Source organism: Carcharhinus amblyrhynchos, chromosome 13, assembly GCF_965287045.1.
Source record: "Carcharhinus amblyrhynchos chromosome 13, sCarAmb.v2.hapA, whole genome shotgun sequence".
Lineage (NCBI taxonomy): Eukaryota > Metazoa > Chordata > Chondrichthyes > Carcharhiniformes > Carcharhinidae > Carcharhinus > Carcharhinus amblyrhynchos.
The window spans coordinates 55,962,670-55,982,517 of NC_137336.1; the positions used below are offsets into that span (position 1 = coordinate 55,962,670).

Here is a 19,848-nt window from a genome sequence, read left to right on the forward strand (position 1 = left end):
CAAAATGGCAATTGATAAGCTCAGTGTGAGCCTGTGGTGAATCATTAAAAAAGTGCTTAATTCTAACCATGTTCATTTTGAAATAGGAAATGCAGAAAGAGGGAATGGAGGAGAACGAGGATGAAGACAACAAAGGGTCCAAGATCAGCGATTCTGCTGAGAAAGCAGCGGTAAGCCTTTAATAAAAATCAAAATGTGGTGATAGGGGATAGACAGAAACATTTTCTTCTGAAATTATTGCAATTCTGAGCTGTAACTCCATATAGTGACAGATGACATTATTGGAAGATTTTACAGAAATTCACAGATCTGATGGAAACTTCTGCAGTGTCATTCAGGCAGATGGGACAAAGTTTGGCATTGAATCGAGTTTTGTCTTGTGTCCAACCTTGAATTCCCCCCAATACAAATTAGTGAACTGAGTGCTTTTTGTGTGCACATTGTTTCTGCAGTGATATCCCTGGAAGAGACAGGATTGGATGGATAATCTTCATCATCCAAAATCCTGTCAGTTTCAATCCAGTTGCCTTCGCTATATAACTGCATAAAGAAGGCTATGACTAGATATTAGCAGAAATGGGGTCAAACTCGTTTTTCGATGAACATTTCCCTGCTTTAGCCTTGGCAAACTCTGAATTCTGGGACCTTTGGTTCTTTGTCTCAGGTTGCATGGCTCTAGTGTGCTGTGGAAATATATCGCAGCATAATTACATCCCTTCCATTACAGCCAACTATCCAGTTGGCTGTGGTTTTCTAAGGCATGTCTTCCACCTGAGAGGGGGCAACTGTCCTGCCCCCAACTATTTAACACTGTTCGCTGTATTAAATGGCTAAGGCCAGCCATCAGGATCGTGGGACAGGTTCCCCCACCCTGACATTTTAGCCAGGGAGGAGCAGTTGGGGCCTATGGCACCCCTTTAAATCCAGCCATCTGTCAGTGTCTTTTTTTGTGTTTAGTGTTACTGAGCATTCTTGGTATTTGAAGCTGAATTGCAAAAGTTATAGGAAACATTTATAGTACATTTAAAGAACAAGAAGCCCCGAGCACAGGGGTGGCATGGTGGCATCGTGGTTAGCACTGCTACCTCACAGCGCCAGGAACCCGGGTTCAATTTCGGCCTTGAGTCTGTGTGGAGTTTGCATGTTCTCCTCGTGTCTGCGTAGGTTTCCTCCAAGTGCTCCGGTTTGCTCCCATAGTCCAAAGATGTGCGGGTTAGGTTGATTGGCCATGCTAAATTGACCCTAGTGTCAGGGGATTCGCAGGATAAGTATGTGGGATTATGGGAATAGGGCCTGGGTGGGATTATGGTCAGTGCAGACTCGATGGGCCTCCTTCTGCACTGTAGGGATTCTAGAATCAACCTGTGATTAAATGAAATAGAATTACTGCTCTTTTCCTCCATATTAATAGTTGAGTAATGATGTTACTTCAAAGCAATGCGTTCCAATTTTGATCATTGAGAATGGGAAGAAACAAGCATTTCTGCTGTTTATGTCATAACGAATTTCAGCCCACCCCTTCGCCATATGTACAAGGATCATGGCACCATTAGCTCAAAACATGCTGCAGAACATTTGGTTCAGCTCGTCTTAGAATCATACAAAGATAGAAACCCTACAGTGCAGAAAGAGACCATTTGGCCCATCGAGTCTGCACCAAACATAATCCCACCTAGGTCCTACCCCCATATCTCTCCATATTTACCCACTAATCCCTCTAACCTATGCATTCCAGGACTCTAAGGGGCAATTTTTAGCATGGCCAATCAACCTAACCCACACATCTTTGGACTGTGGGAGGAAACTGGAGGCAACCCACGCAGACACGAGGAGAATGTGCAAACTCCACACACAGTCAGATTTGACATTTAGATAACCTGACAGAGAAGTCTTTGGATAGGATGGTGTTCAATGAAATTATGAACAAAATTAGGAAAGATGCTTAACTAAAGCAAAAATTAAATCTGATTTTGCGACCATGTTTATAACATGCTGAAACTGTTGTAAAGATATCAAACCTCTTCAGTTTGACATGGCCTGTTTTTCTCACATATCTTTCAATCAACAGGAAGCTGCGGCTCTTATTGCACTGCGGGATGGAAATCCTAGGGAATTCTTTAAGCAGCGGGAACGAGCCATGACAACAAGTTTTGAGACTGCACATTTTTCAGGCCAAAGACCAGGTAGGAAAGTCCATGTTAATTCCCATTTCAACACCTCCAACCCCTTACTTCCCCTTAGGCCTCTCATTCGCCATGAAAATTCCTTCCATCAAAATGGCAGAGTTAATGGTCCTGCTCTCTTTTGTCATCAAATCCATGTCAGAGGGTAAAATGTTACAGCCTGTTTAGAGGCTTGATGGAATGATCCTGATCAGGTCATGAACTGCAGGATGTAAGCCAAGCAGCCTAATGTAAATGCTGCTAGTAAACCATTAATCCTCATGTAATTAAAGTTTTTCATATGGTACCTGAACCAGTTGATAAATATTCTGTGGGAGCCAGGGAGCAACATCTGATCAGTTCAATCAGTCAAATTGATGGGGGAGTATATGAAATTACCAATGCATGGAATGGAATAAACGATCAATCATGCTGAATGATTTGGGCTGGAATTATGTAAAGTGATAAGAATCTTGCTAGACAGAACAGTAGGTGATGGAATGAGTGACAACAGATGGAAATGTATGGGACAAAGCCTGCCATATCAGATGAGGAAGGACAGAGGAGTTGGGTAGGAGAGCATTCAGTTGTCTCAAATAAAGTAAACAGGAATGGGGTAAAGTTGTATTCAGTTATGCCAGGTGACATGGTTGAAGAGAATTGAGCCATGCCTAGTTATGTTGGATAATAACTTGTTGAACTTGAGTCATTAATAGACAAGTCAAATGATGTTTGGGAAGTCCTACTAATATTTGAAGAGCACAAAATGTCTTCATTTTGAATGTTCCTAGAGCCTTTCTCCACAAAATGTAATTGTAAATCAGGATATTTCTTCAGTGCAATTGATCAGTTAATTTAAAAGTGTATTTACCAATGAACAGGGCTCCACTGTATAAATAGCTTCTTGCTGCAGAGATATGGACTGAAGCAGAAACAGAACTCATTCAGCACTTTCTGAAGATCCTACCTATTCTACTCATTCCTCTCCGTATTTAGATACTTGGGGTTTCATCTCTTCATTAAACAAAGTCACATTTCTGTATTATTACCTAGAGTAATGGAAACATTTGGAGAGAAGAAGATGCTTGGACCATGAAAATAAATGGGTACAAAATGCTTAATGATGTCATTAAATCTTATCAAGTCTGCCCTTTGTACTTCACTGGGGCAGTGGGTGGGGGAATGTGAGGAAGGATCACATGTACGGTTTTGTTTAATGATCATATCTCTCCAACTAAACAAAAACGGGTTGATGTTATAACAATCCTAAGGCTTGTTAGTTAAAACAGATGCTGCTGAGTTGATGCCATTCAAGATACTCATTTGGTTGACCCTGTCAAACCTTTTTAAGCAGTCTAGATGAAAGAACATCTTGGAGAATAATTGATCAGCAAATATTCCTGCTCCCTATAACCTCCCTACCACTAGTATCAGCTCTGTGAAATCCCCAGAGCTGCTATTGGCAATGTCAGATTTTTAATGTGCAATGCAGCAACAACCTTTCCAATGTTGCTCTTACCAGTGTAGTATTCACAAAATTTAGCCTGATACTTGTCTTCCCAATGCTGCTCTCAGAGGTGTAAGACTCTTTTTCTGTTAACAACCTGCATACTGCCATCAACAATGTACTACTCTGCATATCTGACCTGTTCTACCAATTTTGGTTGATACAGCCACCACCCAGTCCCTGTGGAGATAAAGTCTGGTCTTAATGTTGAGGTTACCCTCCATCATGTTATACAACAGGAGGACCATGCTAAGTAAGATAGACTCTAACCATATCCAGCAGCACAAAACTGGACATCTGTGAGGTGCTGTGGGCCATCAGAGGCAGCAGAATTGTATTCTCCCACAGTTTAAAACCTTGAGGTCTCGCACATCTCTCACTCTACCGTAACCTTCAAACCAAGGGATCAACCCTGGTTAAATGAAAAGAGTGGGAAAGCATGCCAGGAGCAACATCAGGCATAAAAAATCAGCATCTAAAATTATGTTTCCAACCTGGTGAAGCTATGACACAGGACTGCATGCTTGCCAAACAGTTAAAGAAGAATAATCCAAAAGCCAGATTAAATGAGAGTTCTGTAGTCCTATTGCATTCTGTTGTGAACAGTTAATCATATAATCAGAAAAGGAGCTCCAGAAAAGCTTCCATCCTCAATTATCGCTGAGCCCAGCAAAAACAGCAGACATGACTGAAGCATTTGCCACAATCTTCAGTGGAAAGTGCCCAGAGGATAATCAGTCTCTTCCTCCTCCTGAAGCCAGTCTTCAATCAATTCAATTCACTCCACATGATATCTAGACATGGTGAACATGCTGGACACTGTAAAGGCTGTGGGCCTTGACAATATCCTGGCTGTAGTATTGAAGACTTGTCCAAAACTAGTTTATTTTCTAGTGCAGCTACAACACCGGAAATCACCCGACCAATTGCCCAAGTATGTTCAATCCACAAAAAAGCAGGAAAAACCTGATCTGGTCAATTACCGCTCCATCAGTCTGCTCTGAATCATCAGCAAAATGATGGAAAGTGTTGCTGACAAAATTACCAATTTCAGCACTTACTTAGCAATAACCTAATGCCAGTTTGGGTTCCACCAGGACCACTCAGCTCTGAATCTCAATGCAATTTGGCGTAAACATGAACAAAAGATCCCACTTCCAGGGTGGGGTGAAAGTGACTGCCCCTAACATCAGGATAACATTTAACTAAGTGTGGCATCAAAAAGCCTATATGAAACTGAAGTCAATGGAACTCAGGGGGACATCTCTCTGCTAGCTGGTGTCATACATCACAAAAAGGAAGGTGGCTGTGGATTTTGAAGACCAATCATTTCAGCCCCATGACATCATTACAGAAGCTAAAGATGTTCATCAATGGTCTTCCCTTCATCAAGGTCAAAAGCGGATGTTTTGATTTCAAAGCGTTTAGTTCCATTTGCAAGCCCACAGATACTGAAATTGCCTGTGCTTGGATGTAGCAGGACCCGGACAACCTTTAGGCTTGGAATGATAAGTGGTAAGAAAGATCTGCACCACACAAGTGCTGGCAATAACCATCTCCAACATGAGAAAGTTGAACCACCTCCTCTTGACATTCAATGCTGTTACCATCACTGAATTCCCCTACCATCAACATCCTGGGGATCACCATTGTACAGATCAACCAAATGTACCTTGTGACTAGGGAGGCTGGGAATTCTGCAAAGAGTAATTCAGCTCCTCTCTCCCTCAAGCCCGTCTGTCATCTACAAGACACCAGTTAGGAGTGTATGGAATATCCTCCACCTGCCTAGTTGAATAGAGACCTGCAATACTCAAAAATCTCAACAATATCCAGGGCAAAATAGCCTGATTGATTGGCATCCCAAACACTGCCCTAAACATTAATTTACTTACATCATTGGCACACAGTGTCTACAGCGGGTGCCACCTACAAGCTGCTCACCAAATACTTTTACAGCACCTCCCAAATCCACAACCATGACCAACAAAAAGAAGGACAATAGGCACATGGGAATACCAAGTCACAAATCTTCTGACTTGGAAATATGTTTTTGGTCGCTCATTGCTGTTGGACTAAAATCCTGGAATTCCATAGAGCCATTGAATCCTTAGAGTGTAGATACAGGCTATTCGGCCCATCAAGTCGGCACTGACTGTCTGATGGAGCATCCACCCAGGCCCTTTCCCCCACCCTATTCCAGGAACCCTATGTAATCTCCATTAGCTACACATCTTTGGTCATTAAGGGACAACTTAGTGTGCCCAATCCACCTAATCTGCTCATCTTTGGATTTGCACCCTACCTAACATCACTGGGTGGACCTACATGGACAGTAGCAGTTCAAGAAAGTAGTTCATCACCAGCTTGTTGAGGGCAGTTAGAGGTGGGCATTAAATGCTGGCCTTGTTGGTCATGCCTGTATCCCATGAATGAATTAAAAAATTGGAATGAGTTATGTGTGTTATCTGTAGGTGGCAGGTAAATGCACATGGGATACAATTATCTTGGACTATATTTATAACCAAGAGGTGGGGGGGGCAATCTTAACAGCTTGTCACTCCAGTTGATCAGCAGGGAAAACTGGTAAGCTTGCGCGAGAGGCGAAGAACCAGGTTCACGCCCAGTTTCTTGCCTCTCATGATCTTAGCGACTCAAGATTTCCAGCGTGATCAGCTTCATGCCCTTCCCAGGCTGATTTCAATGTTTAAATCAATGTTTAAATGTTCATAATGATCCCAAGATGCTGCTGTCCAGGCTTACTTGCTTTAATGACCTCGCCAGTGGTGGTCCTCTCCAACAAGGATCACGTATGGTCCCCATCAATGGGGACCTGTCGTGATGGCCTCACTGGTAGAACTGGAGGCCATTGAGGCCCGCTGGTAGTCAGGGAAGTGGGGGGGAGGCAGTGCCCCTTAGACAGTGCCAGTCTGGGACCCTGAGCACCCTGACATTGTCCACTGGGCATGCTGGCACTGCCCACTGAGCACTGGGCAGTGCCAAGGGGGTGGGGCCATGATGGTGGTGATACCTAAGGGGAGGGTGGCCATCATGAGGGCAAGTCCTAAGATGATCAGGGAGAGGTGGGGGATGTTCAGGTAGGTGGGGGCGGGGGTGCGGGGAATGATTGGCCAGGATGATGATCAACCAGGTTGTGGGGGGTGGTGGGGGCAATAGGCTGGGCATAGGTGTGTCAGGGGCAATATCCAGTGGGGTGGGGAATGCAATCAACTGGGGAGGCCAGCAATTGGAGGATGGGGGTGTGACAGATCTCTCATTATTCTGTTACACAGAACATGTCAGATCTGTGCATGTGCAGTAGCACCCTTTAGTGTGAGCAATTGGCTTTCTGGCAAAAATAAACTCTGTCCACTCCCTTTACTTGCGTGAATTACACTTTGCTCCTTTTTTTGCACTAAATGCCATAATATCATGTCTGAAAACTTGCTGAAAAAATGGGTGCAATTCAGTCTTGTTTTCATGCTCATTCGGCAATTTTTTGGTAAGATGCTCTCCCCCCCACCCCCCCACCCCCCACCCCCCCCCACCCCCGCCACCACCTTGCAAAACTCAGACATCAAGTGTTTGCACTTGGAATACTTGTTCAATTCCATCAGCAGGGGCTGATCACGTGGACTTAAGTGCAGTAGAAAAAAACAAAATACACCAGTCGGCTCACTTGTCATTTAAGTTTATATTCTGGTTATGTATGGTCCATGTTTTACCAATGACAAGCTGTTATTCATGTCTAATGAATCAGAAATCTGTCCATTTGCACTGTGTTGGCCTCAATCATATTTCTTGTGAGTTGATTCCAACTCAACTCCATTTGTCAGTTAATGGTCTGCTACAGCTAAAACTCACTCATTGCTATCAATCTGCAGCAATCATACATTGAGACAGTGGCAGACTTCATTCACTAAGCTGTTTGTTTACTTCAGGCTGCATTCATTGCTCTAGGTAACAGCATGCCCCATGAAGTCTGCACTGAACACTGTGAGCAATATTGATCCGATGGGCTAAAATTGTGACTAACAGAGAGAAATAGAGAATCTTGTTTTTTTTCACTGGTATGTTTGTGTTTTTTGGCCTATCCGTAGGTAGTGTTTTTTTTGAGAACTTGCTATGCTATGGATCTCTGAGCCATCTGCTGCTCTAATTAAACTTTGCAGGAAGAATCAAAGGGATGGAGATGAAACCCAGAGTCTTCCCTGAATCTTGATGAGAATGGTTTTTCTTTTATCTACATTTTTTGACTAACGTCTTTCGGAAATCCCTATTCCCTTCTCAACAAGTACCACACCTCTCCCAAAGTTGTTCAAGTGCTATCTTGAAAATAAAACAGCTCATTGTTTTGCACAATGAACAGATGCTCACAATTTGCCAGAAGGGACTTGATGATTTCTAGTACAGTGGAGCCATGTTATTATCATACCCAACTTGCAATGTTTGACGGTTCAGGAATTGGATAAGCTTAGCAAACAGATCAGAAAGAGAAGACAGAAAGAGATGGTAGCATAGGCACAAGAGATGTAATTGGGCGGGGGTTGTGGAGAGCAATGGGTCATGAAATGAGAAGTAATTGATGTTGGGAAATGCGATACATAGCGAATAGAAAGGAAATATGGTTAAAAAGCAAACATAATAGAAAACAAACATGAGCAAACAGATAATGGAGTGAATCCTCCCGTTCCACTTGTCCTGGGAATCGGAGCAGGTGAGAGGCAGATCATAAAAGGTCTGTTGACCTCAGGTGGGATTTTCCAGTTTCGCGCATGCGTGGCTGGAAGATCCTGCCCAATGAGCACAAGGATGTGAGAAAGATGAAATAGTAAAATGTTGCAAGGCAGAGGGGAAGGGTTGTAAAGGGAGGAAAGAGTACTTAAAAAAGATTTTTGATTCATTGGTTTGGGTGCATTTTGATGCAAGTAATAATGAAATAACTTTTCTCAATTAGGTAGGAGCAGTTTAGAAGTGTAATATTTATCTGAAGTTGATGTAATTCTGGTTGACTAAGTTACATTGACCAATCTGTGACATTAGATAGTGTTTGAACAGACACCTATAGAAATACATGGAAATTGGCTGGTAATCAAAATATTTTTATTAGCTATTTAAGATGGTATGACAATAAGCAGGTTACACTGTATTGGTTGCATTACTCACCTCATCAATCCCTTTTGCTACCCCCTTAAACCTCTTAGCTATTTGGCATTGTGTGTTACTGACTGGTGTGACACATTCTCCCCACAGGTCGAGTGAACAGTCCTTTCCTTAAGAATCAGCACAGTCTGCCCGAGCGATCATGGTCCCCTCCGAGATCCCCTTGCCCTCGAATCGCCGCTAACCATATCCCTTTCCAGTCTTTCCCCTCATGTATGTATACTTTCTAATAAAATATAGAGTATCATGTTTCTTGGAATAGAAGCATGCACTTTATAAAATATGGGGACTCTTGAAAGACTCCAGACACTGCTAGAACCCATCTAACATAATGTATAAAGCAAATGTGTCTTGAGTCTCTAATCTTAATGAATGTATTCTTATCTCGTGTTTCTGAAACTTCTTTCAGTTGTCCAATGACAGATGGGATGAATATTTTCTACTTTCTTGTGGTTTGGGTGGTGGAATAGGATAGAACAAAAGTGTCAAGTTTTGCCAAATCTGACCTGTCTCTCAATTTCATCCAGCTCAATAAGCAGCTCTACATTTACAGAATGATACTACAACTCTGATCCCATTCTTGTTGCTTTGGGCCAGAGGCTCAGGAAGGTAAAGTGAACTCTGTCCCTGAAAAGTCCTCATTTCTGAAAGAGGTGTCAGTGGGAGGTAAAGATATAGACAATCTTGGAGCTCTTTAAACAGGAGTACAAAAGATTGACATCTACCTCTTCTCCCAGCACTCCAGATTCTTCAAGGTGAAACCCACCTCAGTATCCATAATACAGCAGATCCTGATTGGAAAGAGGGGACAACACTGCTGGATGCAATAGAGACATGTTAGTGTACAATCAAGGATTCTGAGGATGTTGTACAAGATTTTGAAAACTCATTAAACTCCAACTTTTTCTTTTGAAATGTAGATGGAATTGGAGGGATGCAAAAGGTCTCATGATATTATTGAAAGAATAAATTAGTTCTCCTTTAGTCTGAACCAACATTTATTCCTCAACCAGTAGCTCCAACGCAGATTGGCTTGTAATTTTCTCCACACTTGTGCCCAGATGCACTCAATCCGAATGCAAACAACTTAGAAGTTCGGAGTTTGGGTAAAATTGAACGTATGCCATCTTGGTCTTTTATATCAGACTTTTAACCTGAACAAATCACTGCCACAGAGCGGGCCATGCCCCCCTGAAGTGCGAGTCTCCATCAATTGCTCTTGTTGGAAGTTGCCTCAACATTGAATCCAAATTTTCAGACTCCACAGCAAGAAAAGCCAAAGTTCAGGTCTTTTTAGTTTCAAATATTGGTGCATTTTTTACAGTAAATATTTTCTCCCTGAGATAAGCTCTGTGTTTTCTGTTTCTTTTAATGGCAACATATAAGTCACATTAAAAATTGAAAAGTGTCACCTACAGCAAGTTCTTAAAACTCGCTGTGTCAACTGTGTATGAATGATGGTTAAATGAGTTAAAATTTTAATTTTTCAGACTTATAGATGAAATACATTGGCCAGAATTTTATAGTCCCACCAAAGTAAACAGCAATTTAAAATGGCCTATCACATCTGCTGAAGGGGAGGGGAGACACCCAATGGCAGGGCTGTGAAATCCTAGCCATAATGTGGGTTTGGCATTTCTTTGTTGTTTACACTCAATTGTTTACACTGATTTACACCATTTTAAATTTGGTCATATTCTAATGAGATTGGGAGGATACTTGGGTGAAATCTGACATTGGATATGGGCATAAACTTGGGTGTAACTTCTGGATTGCATAGAGGAAACTCTAGGTCACCATCCTGTTCTTTCATTGCTGTTTGCGGGATCTACAGTTACTCATTTTTTTTTTAAGAATTAATAAGATCTGCCTTGATGACTTTGCCAGCAACTGATTCACACAAAATGGCCCCATACATTTTATTTTTATTTATTTATGAAATTGTGTGTCATTGTCCATTCTTAATTGCCCTTGGAAGGTAATTAACCAGGGAACTTCTATAATAATTCTCTCTGTAGAAGTGGTTTATGCTGTCACATATATAGCAGGAATAAGCATGGGATTTTAGCCTTGTATTTATTAAGGTCCATCCAATTGGGAAGAGAATGGTAGGTTACTGTTACAGAAAATATAACTCTTAGTCTGCAAAGAGGGATTAAATCAAAAGCACCATATGAGGTAACTCAGTAATATAATTAAGTTATGTTAAAATTGAAGAGCAGTAGTACCCAAACTCTATTGATTTTCACTGTTTTCATCTTTGCAATTCAATGCTTTCTCATTGGAATAATAGACTATCAACTGAAAATGGAAATGTATGACATATCGTGGTTCAGGTTATTTGGGGAGATTTTAAAATTAGCCCACAAGAAGAAAGAAAAACGAGAGAATGAATGGACCTGGACCAGTCTCATATCATCTTAGTAACTGTTTAGGGCCTGATGTCATCAGAGGCCTAAAATCAAGTGCTGAATGTCTACTTGCTTACAGTAAGGGAATGCTGCAAGCATCCCATAGGAATCTGCAAAACAGGAGGGAGCTACACAAAAAGATCTATATTAAGCCAGTAATTTACACATTCTTAGATGTGTGAAAACAGAAGATAAACATAGCTAGGATATGACTGGAGAGAAATAATGGACTGTGTATGCAGTGTGTGTGCGTGCGTGTGTGTGTCAACACAGGCTAAAGAACAGATTACTCATTTACTCCTCAACGTCTAGGCTAGCCTGTTTACAGTTTAGAAATCCATTGCATGCTTTTTTTCCTTTTTTAAATGCATTCCCTACATTTATGCAAAGCCGCAGTTTATTTGCTTGTCTGCGCCTCACCAGTGAATGCCATGTTATGTAGCTATGTTTTTGCATCATGGATTAAGTGCTCTTCAAGAAGCTCTTCATGCAGAACTTGGAAATACAGAAGGATGGATATTGTTGGGAAACACAGTGTAACATGGCTCAATATTGTGTTTCATGAAAGAATTTCCACAATGCTCTTCTAATTTTCCAATTTAATATCTGTGGAAGATTGAAAGAAGCCGTGTTGAACTGGAGTACATGGGAATTTTAACCATTTGGGTAGTTTACCTGGTAGTTCCACTGATCTGGATTGGAGAAACTGCACAGAAATTCTTTACTATTTTTTCTCTTTCATGTGGCATATTTGGAAACAAACACAAAATGAACAAGGAACAAAGAAGAATTCTTAAAATTAATCACTTGTATTTTAAAAAGAAATATATACATTGGATTTGAGCTCTTTTCATCCCTTCCATCCTAAAGATGCTTAGGTAGATTGATGGACAGCACCTCACCCTGGTGTCTTGCCCAAGCAACCATTTTTAATATGGCAGTCTGGATAATAAGTCTGAATCAGTTACTAATTTGTTGCAGTTTCACAGCCTGGACAGCCTCTGCCTTTAATTGAAAGCTCACTTGCAAGTGTCACAGGGTAATGGCCAAACCTGATTTCCTCCCTTGCCCAAAGTCCAGTGAGAGTGAAGCTAATTTTGCATTTGTTATGATGCACATTCACAGATTTTGTCAGGAACACAAAAGGTATTTATTAACAAGGAAAGACTGTACAGAGGTTAGCAGCCCCCAGCTGCCTTGGACCATCCCCAGTCACTACATGTCTTCTACATGATATCTGCCTAAGAGAGAACTCCACCTCTTGGGGTGATTACCCACTCTCAGTTCCAATTTTTCCCGCAAGCCAAGTGACCCACTTCTGCTGTGTTACTCTTGAAAGCCCGCATTCTTCCCCCTTTAACTCCCGTATATAATCTTCAATAATCAAGTTACTCAAGCCCAAATCCTCAGTAAACATTATACACATGCATTGGACAATTATCAATCGAGTCTTTGAGGGGTTGTTCTCTTTCTTGTAGAGAAGTGTAATTTTGTAGTCCAAGATGCTTCCACCAGATCAACATTAACTAGAACTGCAAATAATGGATACCTCTTCTGGCCCAGGTTCATTACTACTTGCTTCCTTGGAGACATCAGTTATGTCTATTACAGGTCGATCAGGCAGTTAGGTACCTCAGTGCTTGCAGGTTCAAAAACATATCTTGATGGCAGCACTGATGGCTGGAGCACCTCTCTACTCCTCAAGTGATCCACATGTTAATAAATGATGCGTCCTTTCATGTCTACTGGGTACAATAGGATTCTAGTCACTGAGGTAATAATTCCAGAGATCTAACTTAATCCGCTACCAAAGTTTCATATTATGGCACTGTGTCAGACTATGTACTTAATATGGGCTTTTTAGCATTACAATGTTGGTGGCTCATTGATGCGGTCTTGAAGCTTGTATGTCTAAAAATAAACACTTTTATTGGTAGGCTGTAACTATGTACAGTTCCACATATGGCACGGAATGCTCCTACCTCACCCACAGCTGGAATTATCTGGTCCTGCTGCTGTGAACGGAGATTTAGATGAGTGCCAAATTCTCCATGCTTGCTGCTAGTGGTAGCAGGGAGTGTGCGACTGATGAATTCCAGCCAGAGTCTTGCATGGAGCTCTTCCATGTAGGCTTACTGCCTATGCATTCATTTCAGCAATCTTGTTTTCACACACAATCTCAGTTTCTTTCTCTGTCTGAATTGCTGATTCTGCTGTCAATTTTAATGCTTTTTTTTACATCTTCAGTTAATTCCTTATTGTCAAGTTTCCCTTCTTCAAGCTCTTATTTTCCTGATACGATTCTTTGCCGGACTTGCTTTTATTTTCTAGCTTTTTTTAAAATCCATTTCAGCATATCTTATATTGTCTCATTAAATTCTCCTTGACTTCATTTTGTAAATTTATTGCAATTTCTTTATCTCCAAGTTTGTATCAGTTATTTCATCTTCTTTTAACATCTTTTTGCTGATTCCTCTTTGCGTTCAGCAGTTCCTAATTTCTTTTGAAGTCTTTTAATTTCTGTATTTCTTCAGAAGGGAATCCATCAAGTTCTCATTGCACATAAATATCACAAATGGAACCTTCACTTCTACTTGTCTTAACTTCAGTCAAACCCATTTTGCCTTCACTGTTAATTGGGTCTGTCTCCGAAGCATTGACTTGTTTCCATTCTGCAGATCTCTCAATATCCTTCATTTGGTCATTTAGTATCATTCATTGCCTTTCTGGGCTCTTTCAGTGCCCTCATTCTGGCGTCTTTCGGTGACCTCCTTCCAGAGTCTTTCAATGCCCTTCTTCTGGCCTCTTTCGTTTCCTCCTTCTGTTGCCTCCTCTGTGAAGTGTTCATTGCCTCTTTCTGGTCTTCTGTTGTCTCTTCCTTGAAGTCTTTGTTACTCATGGACCTTTTTTAAGAGTTGCCCTCTATCTGCACCCTCTACAACTTTCCTGCACATCACCCTCTTGTTTCTTCTTGTAGTTGCTGCTTTAAGTGCATTGCCACATTAAGGTGGTATGGTATTACCACCTTAAGTGCGTTACCTTTTTAAAAGCATTACTGCTTTACGACTGTCTACTTCTTTAACCTGGTGTTGTGAGACTTACTACTACTTCTTTAACTGTCTCTTTATGTGCATTTCCCGTGCTTATGAAGCTTTGACAGGAAACCTGGCTGCTCCTTTTCGAACCTCTTTTAAATTTTTTAATCTTCTCTTCTACTGGTAGAAAGCCCTTCTGGTGATCTCTGCAACTCTTATTTCTTTCCTTTGGCTGCATGGAGAGTCCATTCTCCCTCCTCTCTCCAGTGAGCCAGTTTTCTTTGTCAGTTTCAATGGGAGATCCAGCATAGTCCTTTTCGGTCCTTTTTTTAAAAAAACTTTGTAACCTTTTGGAAAAAAACAGGCGAGGGACTTCTCTTTTCCCCAGAGCTTCAGAAGCTCGCTGTCTGTGGTCCCTCCATGCCGGGACTACCACCAGACCCCCTGCAGGCTCCATTCAGATCGTGAGTCCAGCAATCTCAGCCTCTTTCTTGCACTTTTTAAGAACTCACTGCAGCTCCCTGGGGCATTTTTCCCTCTTCATTTTAAACACTGCTCTCTGTACTATCCTTTTCTGTTCAAAAAAATTCTGCAGCAACTCTGCTTTTTTTGAACGTTTCTGCAAACTCAAAATCACAGCTCTTGCTTCTGAGAGTTATCCTCTCTTTTTTTTGCCTCTATACATTTCTAAGCCCCCAACTACATTGGCCAGTTCAGGTCTGCACCATATCCAACCCTCAAAATCAGGCAATACCTCAACATCTCAGATGGGTCTGTTTGCCCAAAGACAGGTGTTCGGGTGAGTATCTCAGAGTTTGATTAAAACAGGATACTGATAGGTGACAGGCCACAGGCAGAATGATCAATCATTCCATCCTCAATGCCATTGTGATGATGCATGCCCACAGACTGTGTCAGGAACACAAAAGTTATGTATTAACAAGGAAAAACTGTGTAGAGGCTGGCAGCTTCCTAGCTGCCCAGTCCCTACTTGTCTTCGAAATGTATTCTGCCTAAGATAGGACTCTACTCCCTGGAGTGATTACCCACTCTCAATTCTCAATTGGTCCCTCAAACCAGCGTGAACCCCCCCAACCCCCACCAATCATCCCCTAGGGCATGCCCCAGCTGACCTCACCCCCTATGCCCTGCCCCCTTGGCTCTGTCCTCTAGACCTGCCCCACTGACAATGCCCCTAAGCCCTGCTCCCTGGGCCCCATCCCCTAAGCCCTATCCCCTTGGCACTGCTGTGTTGCCCTCTAAAGGGACAATCGCCACAGTATTACGAGCACCCCACCAGCTGAAATCATCTAACGCAGGACCTTCTGCAAATCAGAACTCTCAATGTTCCAGGACTTCATGGCTCAGCTTTCACACACGTGTCAGTGCAGTCATCCATTGATCCATTCAAGGATAGATTTCCATCATCTGACAACTCGAAGTATTGTATGAACGTTCATTAGCATTTAGCCGTGAGGCTATTGCAGTCAACCATAAGTAAAATCAAACACAGCAGGGGGCATTTTGTGACTAAAAACTTTAGATTACATACTACTTCAGAGCAGGCCAAAGATGTAGGGAACAATTCTCCCATGCCAACCCACTTTTTTTTGGCACATCGAGCTGGGAGGTGTACGTGTGTGCCAATTCACAGGATTCAGGAGTGCATACGCAACTCCCACCGCTGGATATCCAGCGAGGTTGGGGACATGGAAGAAACAAGCGGGAACACCAGTTAAGTAATTTTAATCTATTTTTAATGTGATTTGAATGTAATTATCAGGCCTGGGACTGAATTCTCTGGGCCTCATAATATCTCACACTCCACCAGTACAAATTTACTCCGGCAGGGTTAACAGTAGCTCCCCACTTTTGGGGAACTAGCGGGAGATTGTGCTGGAGGGAGGCAATTGGGGTCCCTGGTGGGGGGGGTCAGGCCACAAAAGAATGGTGACGCTTGGGCTTGGGCACCCTGGCAGTGTCAGCCTGTGCACCCTGGCCCTGCCCAAGGAGAAAAGTGCCCATGCCCAGAAGGCACACTGGCATTGCCCACTGGGCACTGGGCAGTGTCAAGGGGATAGGGCTTAGGGGATGGGGCCCAGGGAGCAGGGCTTAGGGGCATTGCCAATGGGGCAGGTCTAGAGGACAGAGCCAAGGGGGCAGGGCATAGGGGGTGAGGTCAGCTGGGGCATGCCCTAGGGGATGATCATGAGGGTCATGCTGCCACTCTGCAGACAGGATTGGTTGGGGCTGGAGGAAAACCAGCGATCGGTACAGCCTGGGAGTCGTTGCCTCCCAGGGGGGTCTGCCTCCCATGGGGAGGGAGTCTGCCAATGTGGGGGGATGATGGGGGGGGGGAGCGGAGCTGGAGGGGGGCACTCTGGGATGGAGCGGGGTTTAGGGGCTGGCCTAGGAATGGAAAAGGGGGGCCACAGTTGGACCTTGGAAGTGCTGGAGAGGCAGCAATGCCAGGCTGTTGGTCTGTCCAGCGATCATACTGGCTAGCAAATGGGATGTTGACAGATTGGGGTCACTGCGCATGTGCAGAGTTCCACAACTGTCAGCCTCTGGCGCGAATAACCCCCCCACCCCTCCGAACTTTTAATGATATTCATGATTATGATCTCTGCATTGCAGTATGTGGAAGATTCAAGTCTGAGCTCCCACTGAAAAAACAATCATAAATTACACCATTTGTCCTGCTAATTTTTTTAGGAGAGTCGCCCCCGTGGGGGCAGAGTGAGTTATTCTGGCTCATGAACCTGTCTAAAATCTCATTTAAAGGAGCCATGATTGCTCAGTGTTGATCGAGACTCTTAACTGCAAAAGCTACCCTATTAATTGAAGATGGAAACATATATTCAAAAGATTGTTCCAATATAAGTGTGGAACCTCCTAAAGATACGGTACATATACTTTTGATAATGAGCATGATTAAAAGTGTTCACAAACCAAATCTCAGTAAAAATTGCAGCAAAAGATTTTCGTAAACCAGCTTCATTTATTCCTCTAAAATGGAAAGTAATCATTTGTCAAGTTTGGTGGCTGGTGAGTTAGGAATTTCTAACAAAAGTGTTCTCATGCAACTGAGTAGGTTCAATCAACCCTCCATCACTTATTTTATCATGAGGTACTCTGCAAAATTAATATCTCCTTATTCTACATGTTTACATGTGGGTCACTTGAAGCTTTAAACTGTTCCAAAGATTCTGGTTTTTAAAATTCTGTTGATGAGTCATTTCAAGCCATCAATGTGTGCCACAAAAACACTTTTACATTTCTGCCTTTCCTGTGTCTGAAAAGCCGTTTCACATTCCTATCGTCTGTCTACCTGAAAGGTAATTCCACATTCTTGTGTCTCCTGAGTGCCACGCAAGGTAAGTTCCACTTTCTTCTTTGCCTCAGAAAGTAAATTCCTCTTTCTCCATGTGCTGAAAAAACAGTTCCATCTTTCTGTCTTCCATTTGTACATCTGAAGCTAAGTTCCAACTTCTTGACTTCCTGAAAAGCAGTTCCACACTTTTATCTATCCTGTGTGCCTCAGAAGGTTAGCTCCAGCTATTGACTTCTTTTATGTTCCACAAGAGCAGTTCCATCTACCTGACTGTACCCTCAAACCTGAGGTTCCTTTGACAGTCATTCATGTGTGCTTCTGTGCCTGAATGACTTCTATCTTTTAAAATGACTCCTATTCTGGTTCACTGAGAAAAGAACACTTTCCTGTAACTTGAGTAGGCCTTCTATAGAAAGCTATGACAGAGCCATTCAGGTCATCTAGCACATGAAAGGAGATTCTCTGCTTCATTTCTTGTTATGGGCAGCTAGAAAGTTGATTTTCCTTTAATTAAAGGCAAAAGCGTGTGAAAAAGTTAGTGAAACCTTTCAGTTCTCAGTTAGTTAGTGCCCCTAGCAGGGAATTTTATAAAAGAACATCCTTAGCATCCCAGAGGAAAGATCTGATGGCTTCATCTCTTGAGTTAAATCGTGCCATTTCTAACTTGTGTAGGATTTCTTAATTATAGGTAAACAGCAGATGACTGTAGTTACATGTTAAATAGTTGCTGTTGAATTTGTTGCTGGATCGTTACAAAGAGTAAATGCCCTTTATCACAGCTTACTTAAAGAATGATTTTTTTATTCTAGTAGTTTAATCATAGCTTAACAACTTAAGCATTTTCTCTCTGAAAATCAGTATAATTGCTCCATCCCACCTTTATGTGTAAAGCATTAATCATTTCTTGATTTTTAAGATCAAGTGCTTATGAATGTTTCTAATCCTCCTCTACAAAAATTAAAATTATTCTTTGCTGATGTAACTGACAAAACAATTTGTGGATTTTAAAAGCATTAAGTTATATTTAATAGTCTTTCTTCTTAAATTGTGTGTTGACTGTTGCTTTGGGTTTATATTGATCTTTGAACTCAACTCTCTTATAACAGTTTACCAGACACAATTTGAATCAACTAGACTGGAAGATGTAACGTCCTTCAATGCCCCTGAGTCGAGTATTGTTGCAACACCAATATACGAGGAGAATGAAGAGGCTGAAGTAGAAGAGCTTCCAAGTTTAATCCGGGATACAGGTATAGTTGGAGAATGGACTCAGTCATATGGAATTGGGTGGTTTGAGTGGAAGGAGCTGAAAGAGGACCGGTGGAGTGAATGAAATTATTCATTCTCTTCCTGGGAGGGTGAGAGCCACACCGACCTCCTGGACAATGCAGTCTGCACCCCTTCCCCCTCTCCCCACCAGGCTGGAGAGGTGTGGATGGCTCTTTGAGCCATCCCTGGGATAGAGAATGTGCCGGTAGCCCTACCTGGACTCCCCAAATATGGAAATAAAAGCCCTTGTTGCCTACTTCTTAAGGCTTCTAGGGTTCTGGGGTTTTGAAGGATCTGCTGAAGACTGGTGAGTGGAAGAGTGTGATATAAGTGTGCTAGTCTGGTCTCTGAATATGACCCAGGGACCTTTGAACCTGTCAGCTGAGGGCAGGCAAATGCATCAGTTGCCAGGAGAATCAGAGGGGAACCCGTCTGTGAATAATTAATGCTGAATCTGGCGTGGGTCCTGCCATTCTGCAGCAGAACAGGCACCACCAGAGCCACCATCATCGCACTTAGTCTCAAAGTGGAGGAATGCCACCCAATGTCTATTTCTTGTTCCAAAGTCTGTAATGGTTGCGTGATATTTCTTAGCCTTTACCTTGAAAGACTCTTCTGAGTTCATGGTGGCTGATTGGCAATCATAATAATTATTTTGTAATCACACTTCTGATCTTCACTGATGTTGATGAAAGTTGTAGATCCTGTCTGGGTACAAGAGAATCTACAGTTGCAATTTAAGTCTGTGGGCTCTCACCACTGCTGTTGAAAATGACATGTATTTACATTAGGGAAAAAGAATCTAAGTACCCTGACATACAATAACATGAACAAGACTTGTGACTTGGATCTAGGAGCAGCATACAGCTCTAATCAAGAAAGAATGGGCAGTTATTAGCTCTGACTAAGATGAGTGACATGGTTGAGTATGCTTACAGTTGGTATGCAGTTCTGATTGAGTTTTAGG

At 42.3% G+C, this 19,848-nt stretch overlaps 1 protein-coding gene across 3 annotated transcripts in view; it reads left to right on the forward strand.

Moving 5' to 3' along the window:
• The window catches only part of dbn1 (drebrin 1), a 218,756-nt gene that overhangs the window by 190,509 nt on the left and 8,399 nt on the right, over positions 1–19,848 (forward strand). For 2 of the 3 annotated variants that reach the window (XM_080201122.1, XM_080201121.1), the window contains exons 9-12: positions 87–170; positions 2,069–2,183; positions 8,923–9,045; positions 18,719–18,862. In XM_080201122.1, coding sequence (XP_080057248.1) covers positions 87–170; positions 2,069–2,183; positions 8,923–9,045; positions 18,719–18,862 — 466 coding nt within the window. The remainder of the gene's footprint in view (positions 1–86; positions 171–2,068; positions 2,184–8,922; positions 9,046–18,718; positions 18,863–19,848) is intronic. The other variant, XM_080201123.1, reaches the window with a different exon arrangement.